At 41.1% G+C, this 17,818-nt stretch overlaps 1 protein-coding gene across 1 annotated transcript in view; it reads right to left on the bottom strand.

Moving 5' to 3' along the window:
- The window catches only part of LOC115779880 (copine-8-like), a 196,032-nt gene that overhangs the window by 141,292 nt on the left and 36,922 nt on the right, over positions 1–17,818 (bottom strand). Inside the window, exon 4 of the mRNA XM_030728763.1 lies at positions 16,712–16,758. Within this exon, the coding sequence (XP_030584623.1) occupies positions 16,712–16,758 (47 nt within the window). The remainder of the gene's footprint in view (positions 1–16,711; positions 16,759–17,818) is intronic.

Below are 17,818 nucleotides of genomic sequence, written 5' to 3'. Positions count from 1 at the left end.
AAACTAGACTTGCAATAGAAGCGTATTTGGGAAGATGCTTGTGAATACAAATCATTACAGCATTAAGCTCATGCAGCCTCCAGTTTTTCAACAAACTGATAACACAACAGCAGTTTTAGTGCAGTCTGTGTGCACACATGCTGCAAGTGCAAAGAGGCAGAGTCGTTATCCAGACAGAGAGCTCAGGTGGAGGGAAAGGAGACGTTTTCCTAGCATCCAAAGCAGCAGCGCTTTTTTTCTCTAACCACAATTAAATCCTTTATTGGGAAACAGCTGGAGGAGCCCTTCATCATCCACCTGATCAACAAGTGTCAACGTGAAGAAAACTTTGTAGCTGCTCAATCCACCGCTGTTTTCACACAGCAAAAAATCTACCGTAAAGTACGGAAGTTAAAATATGCAGACAAACTGTTAATAAGACAAAAGTATTTCTTATTCGATAACTCAATTGATGGAATAATCAATAAGATACTCGATAACTAAAATAATTGATAGTTGCAGCCCTAATTGTATTGTTTGTTTTACCTTAAGACCTAAGACTTAAGACTCAGGAAAAAAACTTCACTGTGGTCCTCATAATTCATGCATGAAAGAGTTTGTACATTCAAATTCAGCATGGCTGTAGTGGTTCGATCTATACTCAATAACCTTAACATATCCTCCCTAAATATACCTCCTGAAACAAGTAAAAGTATACACATGCCCAAGTTACAGACTTCCTTCTTAATAAATTTATCCAGCTCTTTGGAATGATTTCAGTTGTAGGTTAAAGGAGAAAGAGATTGGGGGGGGGGTCAAACATCACTGAGGCACACTCTTGCCTGAAGTCCAGGTTGCTGGTTTTCCTGTGGGGGTGCCTGCTGCCAAAAAAGCTGACTCAAAGCGCTGAGAGGTCATCATCTATCAAGACTGTGTAGAACAAATGTGGGTGTGTCCTTATTTCCCAGCAGAGTCCATACACAAACAAGCCTGTGCACACAAATCCATTTAAACTTAAAAATCAGCCAAAACATCAGCAGTGACTTAATAACTTCACTTTATGATTCCTGAAAATTATTTCAATAGCACTTACTGTATACACCACAACATTCAGATATTTTATGGACACAGGCCAAACAGTGAAAATTAATAAAGTGAATCAATTTCAGGTTTTGCTTTTCATTGTGTATATTTTATTAATAATAATTTGATTCTCAGGATATTTAACAAACATTTCACTAGGTGTAGGTACTGCAGGTGAAGTGAACACTTAACTGCTCACTGCGATATACCAGAAATTTATTGCTTAGATTCAACAAGCTGTTAAAGAAGCCTGTCATATATTAATTTACAAACTGCGTTAATAATGTCAGCTGTCATGCAATGAATGTTTGCCCTCGTGTGATTAAAACTGATTAACTGAAGTTCTATTTGTGAAGCCCACATTAGCTTACTAAAAACAGCAGCTAGCTAGTACGGCCGGGAAATAACATCTTCATAAGCTAATATGAGCCAAGAAGAGTGGGGCTACATGCAGTGATGGTCGCGTTAGCACATTACCTTCAACAGGTGGTCAGGCTGAGTGCACCAGTGCACACTCAGAGGGTCCATTTCACTGCAGTGTCCCTTCATATTCTTCATATATCCGTGTTGGAGATTTTAAGAAAATGAATAGCATTGCAAAGCTATCAGTGCATAAAACTCCAGGCAGACAACCTGTCTCTCTAACCAATCAGAGAGCTCCTCACATCACAAAATGCTTTATTGCAATGTGTGTGATTCTCCTGGTTCTTGATAGTAACTGCGGCAAGGGAAAGCATCTGTACAACTTAGACATATATACACTGTACTGCCAAAAGTATTCACTCGTCTGTGTTCACACACGTGAACCTGAGTGACATCGCATTCTTAATCCATAGGGTTTAATATAATGTTGGCTTACCTTTCACAGCTATAATTTATGGGGTGGCTGTAGCTCAGGAGGTAGAGCAGGTCACTGACTAATCGGTAGGTTGGTGGTTCCACCGCCGTTTGTATCCTTGGGCAAGATACTGAACCTCAAGTTGCTTTCCAATGCAACTGTTGGAGTATGAATGTGTGTGAATGTTAGAGAAGTATAAAGAAGTGCCCGTGTGAATGGGTGAATGAGGCATGTTGTATAGAGAGCTTTGAGTGCACAAGTCAAGTCAAGTCAAGTCAAGTTTATTTATAAAGCACATTTAAAACAACGACGTTGACCAAAGTGCTGTACAAGATCTGTAACCCCAAGGACTATACTAAATAAAAATAAAAATATATAAATAAATAAATAAAATAATAAAATAAAAATAAATAAATAAAAACATTAAGAACAATAAATAACATAAGAAAATTAAAAATTAAAACGTTTAAAACAAGTACCATATGGCGCCGGTGAGGTCAGCAGCCGTCGTACCTGCTCCTACGCTTTGTTTGTATATATTAGGTTTAGCTCTAATTCTCGACTTTATAATTCCGCCTGCTCTGTGTCATATCACGTATGACAGACAGACTCTTTTTAATATCAGAATACAGCACTCTGGCTGTATTCTGACACCTTTTTCTCCCGACCCGACTTGGCCTCGGGAGATACTGCGTTTCCAGTGGGCCAGCTCAAACAAAGGCCCCAGGTCACGGACAAGGCCCCGAGGGAAAAGAGCCGGCGTAAGAGAGAGGCTGAGGCGCAGAGCGCACCAAACGCCACTGCCGAGCATCCTGTTGGCTAATGTCCAGTCACTGGATAACAAGCTGGACGAACTCAGGGCCAGGATACAGTTTCAGAGGGACATAAGGGACTGCAACATCATCTGTCTCACGGAGACATGGCTGACTCCCCTCATATCGGACCACGCCGTACAGCCGTCGGAGTTCTTCAGTGTTCATCGCACGGACAGAACGAGTGAGTCTGGAAAATCAAGAGGAGGAGGTGTGTGCCTAATGATTAATAACAACTGGTGTGACAGTAGGAATGTTGTCCTTCTGAAACAATCATGTTCACCTAACCTGGAGCTCCTAACCCTGAAATGCCGTCCCCACTACCTGCCCCGCGAATTCACCTCGGTCATCTTCAGCGCCGTCTATATTCCACCTCAGGCGGACACAAACACTGCACTATCCGAGCTACATGAGGCTATTTCCACCTATCAGGCTAACCAGCGTGATGCGGCTCTCATCGTAGCCGGGGACTTTAACAGTGCAAACTTGAAAAAGCTGATACCGGAGTTGATTCAACACATCGACTGCCCCACCAGAGGAGAGAGGACAAAGCAAAGCCTCTTCCGCCTTTTGGGAAGTCTGACCAAACCTCTGTCCTTCTAATGCCGAAATACAAACAACGGCTCAGGCAGGAACCCCCTGCTGTGAGAGAAGTGACACGGTGGTCTGATCAAACAGAGGCCGCTCTGCAGGGTGCGTTGGATTCAACCGACTGGGACATGTTTCGCAGCAGCGCGGGCGGAGACATCGAGGAGTTTACGGAAACTGTTGTGGGATTTATTGGGAAAGTTGTTGAAGACACTTCACTTAGGAGGACCATCAGGACTTTTCCCAACCAGAAGCCGTGGGTGGATAAATCTGTCCACGACGCCCTGAGGTCCCGCACCGTTGCCTACAACTCCGGCCTCGCCTCTGGGAACATGGAGGACTACAAGGTTGCATCATACAACGTCCGCAGAGCGGTGAAAGAGGCTAAACATCGCTACGGCCGCAGACTGGAACAGCAACTACAACAGTCTGACCCCAGGGGACTGTGGCAGGGACTACGCACCATCACGGACTACAAAGCACCACACACACACCCGGTGAGTGCTGACGCTTCTCTGGCTGATGAACTCAACATCTTCTTTGCGCGCTTTGAGTCGGGAAGCCTACAGCCCGGTGCGCTCCCGGCCGGAGGGGCGGAGACACTCACTGTGACGGAGCGCGACGTGAGGAGGGCGTTTAGATGTGTAAACACCAGGAAAGCGGCTGGACCAGACGGTATTAGTGGACGTGTCCTTAAGACCTGCGCTGACCAGCTGGCACCTGTGTTTACACTGATATTCAACCTCTCACTGAAACTGTGTGTGATTCCCACCTGCTTTAAAAAGTCCATCATAGTCCCTGTCCCAAAGAAACCACACCCCAGCAGCCCCAATGACTTCAGGCCAATAGCGCTCACCTCTGTGGTGATGAAGTGTTTTGAGAGACTCATCAAGACATTCATCACCTCCTCACTGCCCACCACCCTCGACCCACTACAGTTTGCATACCGGCCAGACAGATCCACAGATGACGCCATATCCTTCCTCCTCCACAAGACCCTTTCACACATAGACACTGGTAAGGGGAACTATGTGAGAGTGCTGTTTGTAGATTACAGCTCAGCATTCAACACCATAGTTCCCTCCAGGCTGGTCTCTAAGCTGCTGGACCTGGGCCTGGGCCCATCCCTGTGCAGGTGGGTTCACAGCTTCCTGACCAGCAGACCACAGGTGGTACGAGTGGGTCACCTCACCTCATCCTCCCTCACCCTCAACACTGGATCCCCCCAAGGCTGTGTGCTCAGCCCTCTGCTGTACTCACTGTACACCCATGACTGCGAGGCCACGTCAGAGTCCAACGTCATCATCAAGTTTGCTGACGACACTGCTGTTGTGGGACTAATCTCTCATAGTGAGGAGACAGCCTACAGGAGAGAGGTCTCCCGCCTGGAGAACTGGTGCCAGGAGAACCACCTCCTGCTCAACGTCAGCAAAACAAAGGAACTGATCGTGGACTTCAGCAGGAAGCAGCAGAGGGACTACCATCCACTTGTCATCAGTGGTGCTGAGGTGGAAAGAGTGGACACTTTCAAATACCTGGGAGTGACCATCTCACAGGACCTGTCCTGGACTCATCACATAAACATCACTGTGAAGAAGGCCAGACAGCATCTCTACCTCCTCAGGCGGCTGAGAGACTTCAAGCTCCCACTCAAGGTGCTCAGGAACTTTTACACCTGCACCATCGAGAGCATCATGCGTGGGAGCATCACCACCTGGATGGGAAACTGCACCAAGCAGGACTTCATGGCCCTAAAAAGGGTGGTTCGTTCAGCTGAACGGACCATCAGAACCACCCTCCCCAACCTGCAGGACATTTACACCAAGCAGTGCAGGCTGAGGGCCATGAAGATCCTAAAACAGCCCAGCCACCCCGGACACTCTCTCTTCTCCCTGCTCCCATCAGGCCGGCGTTACCGCTGCCTGAGGACTAAGACTGAAAGGTTGAAGAAGAGTTTTTACCCACAAGCCATCCGTCTGCTCAACTCTGAGCCCTAACTGGACCATTATTGCACAATGTAAATATTATAATTTAAAAAGTGTGTATAGTGTATAGTATATAGAGTATAGTGTATAGTGTGAATTACTTTTTTTTATTTTTATTCTTCTTATTTATATGTGTGTGTATATATGGTTGCAGGTACAAAATACATTTCACTGTGCATTGTACTGTGTATAACTGTGCATGTGACAAATAAACACTATCTTATCTTATCTTATCTTATCTTATCTTATAAAATACCATAAAACAATCATCTAAAAGGAGGTAGCACTGCAGCCAAATGCCAAGGAAAAGAAATGAAAGTAGAGTAGAGTTGAAAAGCATTATATAAGAACCAGTCCGTTTACCATAAACAGCTTTTCTAGGAAGGCTTTCCACAACGTTTCAAAGTGTGTTTACTGGAATTTTTGCCCATTATTCCAGAAGCACATTTGTGAGGTCAGACACTGATGTTGGTTGAGAAGGCCTGGCTCACAGTCTCCGCTCTAATTCATCCCAAAGGTGTTCTATCAGGTTGAGGTCAGAACTCTGTGCAGGCTAGTCGAGTTCTTCCTCACAACTCTGATTTTACATGGACTACCGCTTTGTGGCTGAGTTTCTGTCATTCCCAATCACTTATAAATACCAGTAACATGACTGGACTTCTCTTTCACAAATCTTTGTAGAAGAAGTCTGCATGCCTAGGTGTTTGATTTTATACACATGTGGCCATGGAAGTGATTGGAACACATGAATTCGAAGGATGGGTGAGTGAATACTTTTGGCAATATATAGTGTATCATACGGTGACATTCTTCTTAAACTTGGTCCTTTGAGAACATAGAGAACCCTTTACTCTCTGGAAAGCACAAGAAGAATCCAGGTGTATGGTCAGAAAGTAAAATATATTCTGTTAATGTACTGTCACTGTGACTTATGTTGTGTTTGGTGTTGTTTTTTTGTTTTCTTTAACTAAGGGAGCGCTCCTATGAAGTGCACTTGACACACATTTACTGCAATATCCTCTGGTGCTGTCACTGAAGTGGTTTTCATAGTCACAAGCTACTACTGAAATATTGATGATATGGAGACATAAATGCCAAAGTTTTCTCTCTCTGTGTGCATTTCCCTGACTGTTTTGACAGACTACTTCAATTTTTAAGTTGTCTGGATAATAAGTCTTGTTTATGACATGATGATGTCAGGTTAAGACTAACAATATCAGTCCAAAAACACTCAACGGGCTTATCAGGAGAGACAAGGAGTGTTCGGCACTGCAATTCATGGTTTTATGTAGTGCATTGTGAACAATACCAGAGACATTATCAGAGGAAGAAATGGCATCCCAAGAATCCTATAAAAAGAGAAGCAGTCCAAAACACCAAATATGTCAGTGCCTCTGCCTCATCACCAAAGAGTCAAGAGTCAATCAAGTGCCATCAGGGAAACATGAGCCAATCGCATGGTTGGACTAATGCATGTGCACAGCGGACGTTCACAACAATTCAAGGCATACTGTATTCATAAAATGATTATGCATGGCAAGTTTTCAGTGCTCTGATGGGAGGACCCAGAGATGTTGAAAATTTCAGGGCTAAGGATTTAGCCATTAATGAAGCTGTAATGTTGAGAAACTGTCCATGTGCAGTAGAAGTATAAGCTGTGGAGGTAAAATTGTTTTAAACCTTATTTTGGGACAAAGTCAGCAAACATTTTCATAATTTTAGTGGGGATTTTATACATGCCGTTTTTTAGGTAAGATAAGATTGAGTTTAAATACCTAAAGCAGCAGATGTACACAAGAGAGGTGAAGAAGAGAGTATAGACAGGGTGGAGAGTGTCAGTGTCAGATTTACAAGATGGTAGTGAGCCTTGCTATGATGTATGGCTTGACAAAAAGACAGGAGGCTGAGCTGGAGGTGGCAGAATTGAAGATGCTGAGATTTTCATTGGGAGTGACCAGAATGGAGAGGATTAGAAATAAGTACATCAGAGGGACAGCTCAGGTTGAGTGATTTGGAGACAAGTTAGAGGGGCAAGCCTGAGATGGTTTGAGCATGTGCAGCATAGGGATAGTGGATAAATTGGACAAAGGATGCAGAGTATGGAGCTGCCAGGCAGGAGGAAAAGAGGAAGACCTCAGAGGAGGTTCATGGATGTTGTGAAGGAAGACATGCAGAGGGTTGGTGTGACAGAGGAGGATGTTAGGGACAGGGTGAGATTGAGGCAGATGATCTGCCATGGCAAACCATAAAGGAGAGCAGTCAAAAGATAAGATAAGATTTATTCTAGCAAGTTATTTACTCACAATCTGGAACAGAACAACAAGTTTTAGTAGTTGAATGTTATGCTTGATTAATTTCTGACTTCTCAGAGAAATCCGGTGTGCAGGCTTAAAAGTAGATATGAAAATGTGAATTCGGTTTGTTATTTGCTCAATAAATAACGGTGTATTTTTTAATTTTAACAGATTTGCAAAATATTTCTCTTTTCTTGTTTTTGTATATAAATTTGTTAAGTGATAAGGATAAGTCTATGGAGGAGTAGGGCACTAGTGGATGACTTTGTGGAGTGGTTTGGGAGAAATTATCTACCTCTGAGCGTCAGTAATCCACATCCACATCAGGCTAAACTGGAAGACCAACACAGACCAGCATAGGCTGTGTACAAAAAGGAGATGAATAGGCTGTAGGTCCTAAGGAAGCTGAGATGCTTCGCGTCACACCTGATGATACCAGCAAGACGGAATAAACTGATCAGGAAGGCTGGCTCTGGGAATGGCTGCAAATTGATCACTTTTGAAGTGGTGGAGAGGAAGGTCACAGAACAAACATTTACCCCTCATGGAGAATCCTGACCATCCTCTGTCCTACATACTGGACAGACAGTGGAAGACTCTGTTCCAGTTCCACTGCCACAAGGACAGATACAGGAAATCATTCAATAACTCTTTTATAATTCGAAGTGTCTGTCTGACAGAGTCATTTGCTCTTTCATTTTAACATTTTAATAAAATTCTGTTTTGCTTTCATTTTGAAGTAATATATTTTAGTTATATTTCATCATCTTACTACCAGTTGGCAGGGGAGTGTGTAAGGTAAAGCGGGGTTTATACTTTCCCCATTTTACAGGTCTGACTATGAGCAACCAACAGGAGGCTGTTACAAAGTCATCGCCAAAAATATTAAGATGGATATGTTGCATCATGTTCAATCAAACATGACGCAACACTGGAGTAGAGACGGATCTAGTAATCTCAGAGGACGTCTTCTCTTCAGTGCTGTTGAACAGTGAGGCTGTTCATCAAGGCTGTTACACTGCATTTTTGTGAGTGTGTGTCTCTATACCCCTCCCAACAGGAACAGCGCAAGAGGGAAAACAGCCTGGCAGCATGGAGGCAATCAGGGCAGATTTTGTGTCTATTTCAGTGAGCTGCATCTGTAATGAACCATCTAAAAGTGGAAGAGATAGTACACAGGGAGAAAGCAGGACACTGAGACAGACTCAATAAGAGAAAGTAAGTTTTTCCCAACAGATCAGGGAGCCAATAATGTATGTAATACTAACAATGTGGACACAAAATGTCAGTATAAACTGAGAAGGGATTTTTTTTTTTCTTTTTTAATGAATGGTAAGGTTGTGTGACTCCAGGGGGAACAGGTTGGACTTAGAATCAGGCTGTGCCACAAGTAAGCTAGAGAGGCACAGGAGAGAGGCAGCAGTGTCTGGTTTAATAACACATTACAGTAAAGCAGCACTACTTTCAGGGGCTGAACCAACCCTTTTGGGAGCCTTGAACACTTCCCATTCCAAATATGCAAAATAACAATTAAATGCTGTCTGACATTTAAACTTAACAAAATAAATATATAAAACAAATCAAGGAGGCCAAGGACAAATACAGTAGGAAGCTGGAGTGAAAACTCCAGCAGAACAGCTGGAGTGGTGTGAAAACGATCACTTTGGAATTCAAAATCTCAACCTTAGAGTGTTTCAGGAGGACAGAACAAGACTTACATTTTTGTGACATTTTTCAAAATGTTTCATTTTCATATATACAATCAAGGTCAAGTCACATTTTTGTACCAGTTCCTTGCCCATAGCTGGTACAAAAAAAAATTCCAAGAAGTGTACAAGAAAAACATATATGGTGAAAGGAACATGTATTTTAGAACATTATAATATATTCATCACAAATTCACTTTTTAGAACATTGCAACATACACATCATAACTTCTAACCACATTCAAGAACACATGGTTCTTATCACTGAGGTGCAGGATGGGTGTCATATATAAAGTTTGTGGAAATTACCAAAAATAGTCACTTGCCCTATAAATTATTACGGTCAACCAAGAGTAGTGGAGTTGAAGGCTGTGTGGAGCTGTCCAATCAACGAAATCTGTTCTTAAACAGGTTTTACTCTGTGGCTGTTCAGCCTGCTTATGCCTCAGGCCAATTATGTGCCTTTCACAGGAACAGAAGGACAGGAGATTGATACAGTATTTACAGTATTTCCAAAACTCTAATTACAAATGATTTAAGTACAATTAAGACCTTATCTTCTCTGCCTATAGAGTGACTAATCTGCATGAGATTTCTGTGAACATGCAGTATTGTAAATATTACCAGCTTTTCTGGACACGATGATAAGTAATCTTGTTTTTATAAGCTGAAAATAGACATTTTTGAGGTGAAACCTAAAAAGAAATCTAAGATTAGTAAGTAAAATTAGTTTTGAAACAACACTGACAAAGGTGTATTTCATACAAAGCTGTGGCAACATCTCTATTTGTGCAGATCACAATCAATGTGCTTTCTCTCTCTCTCTCTCTCTCTCTCTCTTTCTCTCTCTCTCTCTCACACACACACACACTCACGCACACATATACACACACATACAAGTGGTGACAAAAAGTATCTTTTAATAGCCACTGTTTTTGATGGCCTCTCTTTTTGTTTAGGAATGTTTCTGTGCTTCTCTCTCCCCCACAAACCTGGTTACTTTCTGGCAGAGCTGTAATTATTTCTTTCTCCTCATTAGTGTGAGAATTAGATTTCTGCTAATTGCATCAAGAAGTGCCTAAAGCCAGATCTGCCAATGTGTTCAGACAGCCCACACACAACAAGCTGGTGACAATGCACGTGTCACAGGAAAGATGCTTATTTCCATTTGCCCACTGACAGACAGTAACGCGACTATCCAAGAAGGCTGCAAGTGGTGGATGTGGCCAAAAGACTGGGACCTGGAAGCATCTTCAACTGTGGCTGCACTCCAACCAAAGACAGCTTGTCTCCTCTTCAGTCAGTTCAGATTAATACAAATAAAGAGCAGTGGAAAATGCATTCACAATCAAACCATATAAATGTGAAAGCTTTGGCTCGCTGCTACAATAGCGAGACAGAGAGAGAAATAAAGTTTAGGATGCTCTCAGATAAACTTTTATCTTCTCACAGAAGCAAGAGGAAGTTTATGATATTTTTTAACTGTGACGTCTTTGCTCTGATGGAGGCTTGAGAGTTTATCCTACACAGTTTCTAAATCCATCATAGGATTATTGCTCCATCACTCCAAGCAACCCAACGTTTTCCCAGCTATTCACTAAGAAGTTTGAAAAGGTATATCGCCTCAGCAAGCATGACAGAAAACTGTTTTAGTCAGTCCCTGTCAGTCAAGCTGCAAAAAGTAAACCCCAGAGAAACAGAGAGCGATCAGGACGGATGGCTGGAGATTTGATAAAAAGAACAAGAGAAAGGAGGACTAGTGATTGCATGCTTATTAGTACACAAACCTATAATGAATCACAGAGCTATTAATAATCAGTTAACCTAAAGCAATACATTTTATATTTAATATTTTAATAATCTGTTTATTGTAATAATGTGTTGTTGGATTTTACTGAACTTCAGAGAACTCTGAGAAAATAAGCAGAACCTTAACAATATTGTCTGCAAGTGTTACCAATGCTTTGAAAATAAACTGTATCTAGTTACAAGTTCAAACTCAGTCATGTATCAACATGAACACTGTACTGCTGTGCTGTAGTGTAGTGTGAACTGTCTACTACTAAAATAATTCCAAGTTGCTCAATCTCAAACATATTAATTGGATTTTTAATTTTTTTTGTTATTTGTTTGTTTTTAAAACAAGTGAAGCTTATGCTTAAGTACAATAAGAAATATGTATATTCACTTGTCCACCTGCATTCCTGGGTGTTTGGGGTACTTTATTCTTTACATCACTTCCACTTTCCCACGCTGTCAAATTTTCTTTGCCAATCAGCCTCTGTTCCATGTGCTTTAAATTTCAGTGCTTTTCTGTCATTCTGCCTTTCAGGCTCTCATTCCTGCTCATTCCACATCTCCACCTCATCCCAGTCACTCAGAGAGCTTCATCTTTACCATCACCAGCATCTAGACTTGGGAAGGGGGGGAGGGGGGGGGGGGGTTCTGTCCTACTTCCTATCATTGTTGGGACTCTGCTTTGCTACTTCTAACCATCAAATAGCCTAGTACTCGTATTATATACCTCAATAAATCATGTTCAGTTCTTTCAAATGAATTCTCCCTATTGAAATACCACATATTCGTTGACTGAAGAGTGTCTTGACACAGGTAGCTGTAGATGCGACACTGCTTGCAACACTGTTAAGAACAGTGCTGGCAGCATGGGTTCACTTGTCTGCCTGCATTCACTGGTGTTTGTCTCTTTCCTGGCATGATATACCTAACATACATCATTGGGTGCAATGTGCATCAGGCGGCAGCCAAGGGTAGAGGCCCTGGCAGACCAGTTCCCAGTTATTGACGTTGGCTGTTGGGACATGGAATGCCACCTCTCTGATGGGGAAGGAGCCTGAGCTAGTGCATGAGGTTGAGAGATACTGGCTAGATATAGTTGGGCTTTACTTCGCATGGCCTGGGCTCTGGAACCATTCTCTTGGAGAGGGGCTGGACTCTGTTCCAGTCTGGAGTTGCCCTTGGTGAGAGGCGTTGAGCAGGGGTGGGTATTCATGTATCCCCTTGGCTTGCTGCCTGTACATTGGAGTTTTCACTGGTGGACGAGAGGGTTGCTTCCCTGTTTTTTAATCATGTTATCAGATCTACAGCCATATTTTCTGGACACTCAGGTGACGAGAGGAGCTGAGCTGTCAACTGATCACCACCTGGTGATGAGTTGGGTCAGGAGGCAGGGGAGGATGCTGAACAGACCTGGCGCACCTAAACATATAGCGAGGGTGTGCTGGGAACAACTGGCAGAGGCCATAATCCACGAGATCTTCAACTCCCACCTCCGACAGAACTTCAACAGCATTCCGAGAGAGGCTGAGGACATTGAGTCTGAATGGACCATTAACCGCACCTCCATTGTTTAGGCTTCTGATCAGAGCTGCAGCTGCAAGGTGGTTGGTACCTTAGGACTCTGGAGGCAGCTGACAGGTACAGCGAAGCTGTCGATTTACTGGTCAATCTACGTCGCCACCTTCACTTATGGTAACAAGCTTTGGGTAGTGACCAAAAGAACGAGATCGCAGATACAAGTGGCAGAAACGAGCTTTCTCCAAAGGGTGGCTGGCCTCTCTAGCCTGGTTAAGTTTTACTGTCTCGCTATTTTGCTGCCTTTTATTTGAAGCATGAGCAGCCAAATAAAGAAATGCTGCAATTTATTTTAATGTGCAAACCCACAGTGAGAGGTGGAATTCTTTCTTGCATGTGACTTAACACAACAGTGACATTGTGACTCAACAGAGACTCAATATCAGTTTGACAGCTTTGACCATTCAGATCATTTTTATTGGCTTTGTTGAAATACTCTTTACTGATCATTGGATTTCAACAGGATTGTGATAGATATTTTATTTCCTCACTTAGAGAAAAAAATTTGTGCAGTCATTCTACCCATGATGTCAAAGTCCTGAACCGCATCTGTGTCCACTACAGCGCCAGAGGTGCAGCTGTATTGTAGTGCAGAAGGAGTTCATACTACAGGATTTCCTTTCAGCATGGAAGTGCTTGCAGGATCACAAAGACATGTTTGGTGACTTCGAATCACCCTACCTGTAAGAAATGTTCCCCCAAGCATAAAACTATGGCTGAAATGATGTTAGTCAGTCAGTGCAATCAATACAACTCCATCATGCACATTTGTCTGATTTTTAAGTTAACAACACCTTTTCGTGCCTACATCCTCATCAGTACTGCTCTATGGCTGCATCGACCAGCACTTTCAAGATTGTGTTTACCTGAGTGTGTGTGTGAGTGTATACTATACAGCTCTGCTAAGAGCATGCCCACCCTGTAAGACTAATTGAGCCTTGCTGAGATCTGTGTGTATGTGTGTGGATTCCCACAGAGCTGGGACTGATTTTCTTTGATCGCACATAGCGCAGATTACTGAAAGACAGAGTGAGAGACACTGAGGAATAGAGGAGAGAGAAAGAAAATGTTTTCTATATGTTTACACAGCCACAGTGTTCCCAGGCAAACCTCCCAAAGCATCTCAAAGGGCTTTCCCCTTTACGAATTTCTATATTTTGCTGCTCGGGCTTCACAGTAGGGCTTATTTTTTATTACATTCTGTCATAAAACACTCTAATCACTGCGATCATTATAGGACCATCTGTTCCATGTCTATTTGGACTCTCTTTACTGCACAGGTCATTTTTAATGTGTCAGTTTATTTGGGTGACTGCAAATGTGCCAAGAATCACGAATACCTTAAATGATTTCTGTTATTTTTGCCTTGCTTTCTGTCTTGTTTTTTATTTGTATTTTTTTTTTTTTGAAAAATTGTGTTAGAAGAAGAGCACTTTGTGAATTTAAAATCAACTAAGATTAACTGCAGAGCATATTTGTGACTTTTAAAAGGTGGACTTGAGTGTTTGAGTGGGAATATAAGTGATAATTTTGACATTCAGGATTTTAGACTGCAGGCGCTGCTGGATTAGTTGTAATGTTTACTCCTTACGCACAATGCTGCTGGCTGGACAGAGAAGACTAAACATTTCCTCCTTTCCTGATTAGAGACACTACAGACTGACTGGTATTGAGTTAATTAATGTAACATATCACATTATTTGATGCCAAAAGAGACCTGACCCCCAAATGTTGACTTACTGAATTTGTTTGGAATAATTAGTTACAAATCATCTTACAAGTTTTGAAATTTTAAACTAGCTAAGTTGAGCTCAAGCTTGAATTATCAAGTTAAATAAAACTAGACTAACTAACATATCAATGTATTCTGCCTTATAGAGACCTGGTTACAGCAGAGTGTTTAAATGAATGACCCCCCCCCCCCCCCCCCCCCACAAGTCATACTAACTGTCAGAATGCTTGAAGCAGGAGGAGGAAGAGGAGTAGCAATCTTCCACTCCAGCTTATTAATTACCCAAAGACCCAGACAGAGTGTTAATTCATTCGAATGCCTGACTCTTAGCCTTGTCCAAACTAATTGAAAAATTCAAAAACCTGTTTTATTTGCTGTTCTCTATCGGCCACTTGGTCCTTCCTCAGAGTTTCTGTCTGATTTCTCAGATTTGTTTTGTGTCAGCTCAGTTCAGATAAAATAATTATAGTAGGTGATCTGTGTAGCTGCTTAAAATGACCTCAACATTGCATTTGATCTATCATTAGACTCAATCAGCTTCTCTCAAAATGTAAATGAGCCCATCCACCACTTTAATGATACTCTAGATCTTGGCATAGAAACTGAAGATTTAACAGTATTCCCTGAAAACCCTCTCTTGTCCAATCATTTCTTAATAACATTTACATTAATGGATTACACAGCAGTGGGAAATAAATTTCATTACAGTAGAAGTCTTTCTGAATGTGCTGTAATTAAGTTTAAGGATATAATTCCTCTATTATTATTATACCTATACTGTACTCCCACAGATGTTTAGTATCTCGTCAGTAGTTTTACATCTTTGTTGCATACAACTCTGGAAACTGTGGCTCCTCTGAAAAAGAGAGCCTCAAATCAGAAGTCCCTGACTCCCTGGTATAACTCACAAATGTGCAGCTTAAAGCAGATAACCCATAAGCTGGAGAGGAAATGTCATCTCACTAATTTAGAAGCTCTTCATTTAGCCTGGAAAAAGAGTTTGTTGGTCTATAAAAAAAAAGCCCTCCATAAAACTAGGACATCTTACTATTCATCACTAACTGAAGAAAATAAGAACCCCAAGTTTCCTTTCAGCACTGTAGCCAGGTTGACAAAGAGTCAGAACTCTGTTGATCTGAAGATTCCTTCAACCTTAACTAGTATTGACTTCATGAATTTCTTTACAAATAAAATTTTAACCACTGGAGAAAAAAATATTTATAACCATCTCAAAGACATATTTTTATGTTCAGCTACTTTCACTACTACTAATATTTATTTAGAGTCTCTCTCTCCTCCAAGCCATCAATGTCTTTATTAGACCCCATTCCTACTAGACTGCTCAAAGACATTCTACCATTAATAACTGCTTCAATCTTAAATATTAATAACTGCTTCAATCTTAAATATGATCAATCTATCTTTAATAATTGGCTACATATCATAGGCCTTTAAGGTGGCAGTAATTAAACCATTACTTAAAAAGCCATCACTTGACGCAGCTGTCTTAGCTAATGATAGGCCAACCTCCAACCTTCCTTTTCTCTCAAAAATTCTCAAAAGAGTAACTGTAAAACAGCTAACTGATCATCTCCAGATGAATAGTTTAATTAAAGAGCTTCAGTCAGGTGTCAGAACTCATCACAGTACAGAAACAACAACGCTATATAAATAAAATTAAATAGAACCGAAAAGATTTTCAGAAAAAATGACCTCTGACCTTTACCTTGAGGTCAAGATTTTTAGTAGATGCATCTATGGTAGGAATTTGAACATCTTAGGTCACATCATTTTCAAGTTATTGCATTCACAAAGTTGAAAATTGGCCAGCCACCTACCTGCCCAGCCTTTTCAGGCTGAGGGGTAAAAAGCATGACATAACAAAAAGAGCTTAGCATAATGCTGTACTCATATATACTGGACATAAAGAAATATCACATCATCCAAGGAAAAGCTGTATTGAATTTTAAAAATTATTTTATGTAATGTGGACATCTGACAGGTTGAATCCATTAAATCCTACATTTGCAAGCCAGGGTTTCTGCCAGTATACTACAAGCATGCTGGCTGCTGTGCCTAAGTCGGGCCTCCACTGGGCCACAGGATCTGTGTGTATTTTAGAAAAAGGGTTGAACTGTTAAGTTAGCTAAGTTAGCCCTGCCTTATTGGCTTGCTGTTTCTTAATAGTTTTCACAGAGATCACACAGTTTGAAAAGTGAAAAAGAATGTAAAAAAGCACAGTAACAAATTCCCCCCACTCAGTCCCTGGTTGCAGTAGCCTACAGTAACATTTACAGCTTGACTTAAAGATGCTTCACTCACCTCTCTCCATTCCTTGGTTCCCAGGCCTTGAACATACAACACCACCACTGAAACAAGAAACATACATTTATTTCTGCACCTCTTGAATTTCAAGACAAATTGATATCTCAAAATCAGTAATCATAAATGCAGGAAAACACTGGCATCTACAAACATAAAGAGCATTTATAAAACTGTAAGCCATGTTTTGTTTTTTTTATATTTCTTTTAGTGTAACAAAAGTTGAAAGTCCATGTAAAAGAAAGATTTGTTTGATAACACATTATACATTTTTGGAAATGACTACACAGAGAAAAAAAAGAAAGAAAATCAGTGAGTTGGAAATTTTCTGAAGTGTTGCATTACATTTTTTCAGCACTGTCACATACTCTGGCTAAACCTCCATTGCATGACCCCTCACTGAACATTCCAGCAGTGTTTAGTAACTTCTTGGTTTGGATTTCATCCTCCTGTCCCTCCATCTTCTCTGCTGTCAGTGTGATCACAAATGAGTGCAAGTTGCCTGTTGCACTATATATATATATATATATATATATATATATATAAATTAGCAATTTAATTTCAATTGCTAAATTGGGCTAGGAGGGGAGGATCTGTAACCATAACTATGGAAAAGCTATACAAAAAAAAACATTAGGATAGTGTGCTGACAAGATGTTATCAAAATGTAATGTTCAAATATTATGAGTATTAAGCTTTCATGTCATGCCATAGCTATGGGTGTACAAGAGAAAGTTCATTAGGAATACACAAGTCATAGCACACACAAGTGGTACAAAGTACACAAAATTTATTTGCCTATATTTTTTTTTTAAACTGAGAGTGAAATACAGTGAGCTTAAAGTTTCCAACATTTTTACATTTAAGCATGAAGCAAAATATCAAAAACTTCACACACATATACACTGTTTCAGCCCCTGTTTTAGACTGACCTCGTGCCTGACTGCCACTTTTTTTTTTTTTTTTTTTGCTTTTAGCTGCATCTTTTGTCATTTTCTCCTCTTTCCTCCATCTTTTTTTTTTTTTTTAAATCTGAGTGATGTTGTCACATTGTTTGCCTTCATCTCTGGCATATGCACTAACATACCATGACGTCCACAAAGAAAG

The sequence above is a fragment of the Archocentrus centrarchus genome, chromosome 5 (assembly GCF_007364275.1).
Source record: "Archocentrus centrarchus isolate MPI-CPG fArcCen1 chromosome 5, fArcCen1, whole genome shotgun sequence".
Taxonomy (NCBI): domain Eukaryota; kingdom Metazoa; phylum Chordata; class Actinopteri; order Cichliformes; family Cichlidae; genus Archocentrus; species Archocentrus centrarchus.
This window is presented reverse-complemented; position numbering and strand designations above follow the sequence as displayed.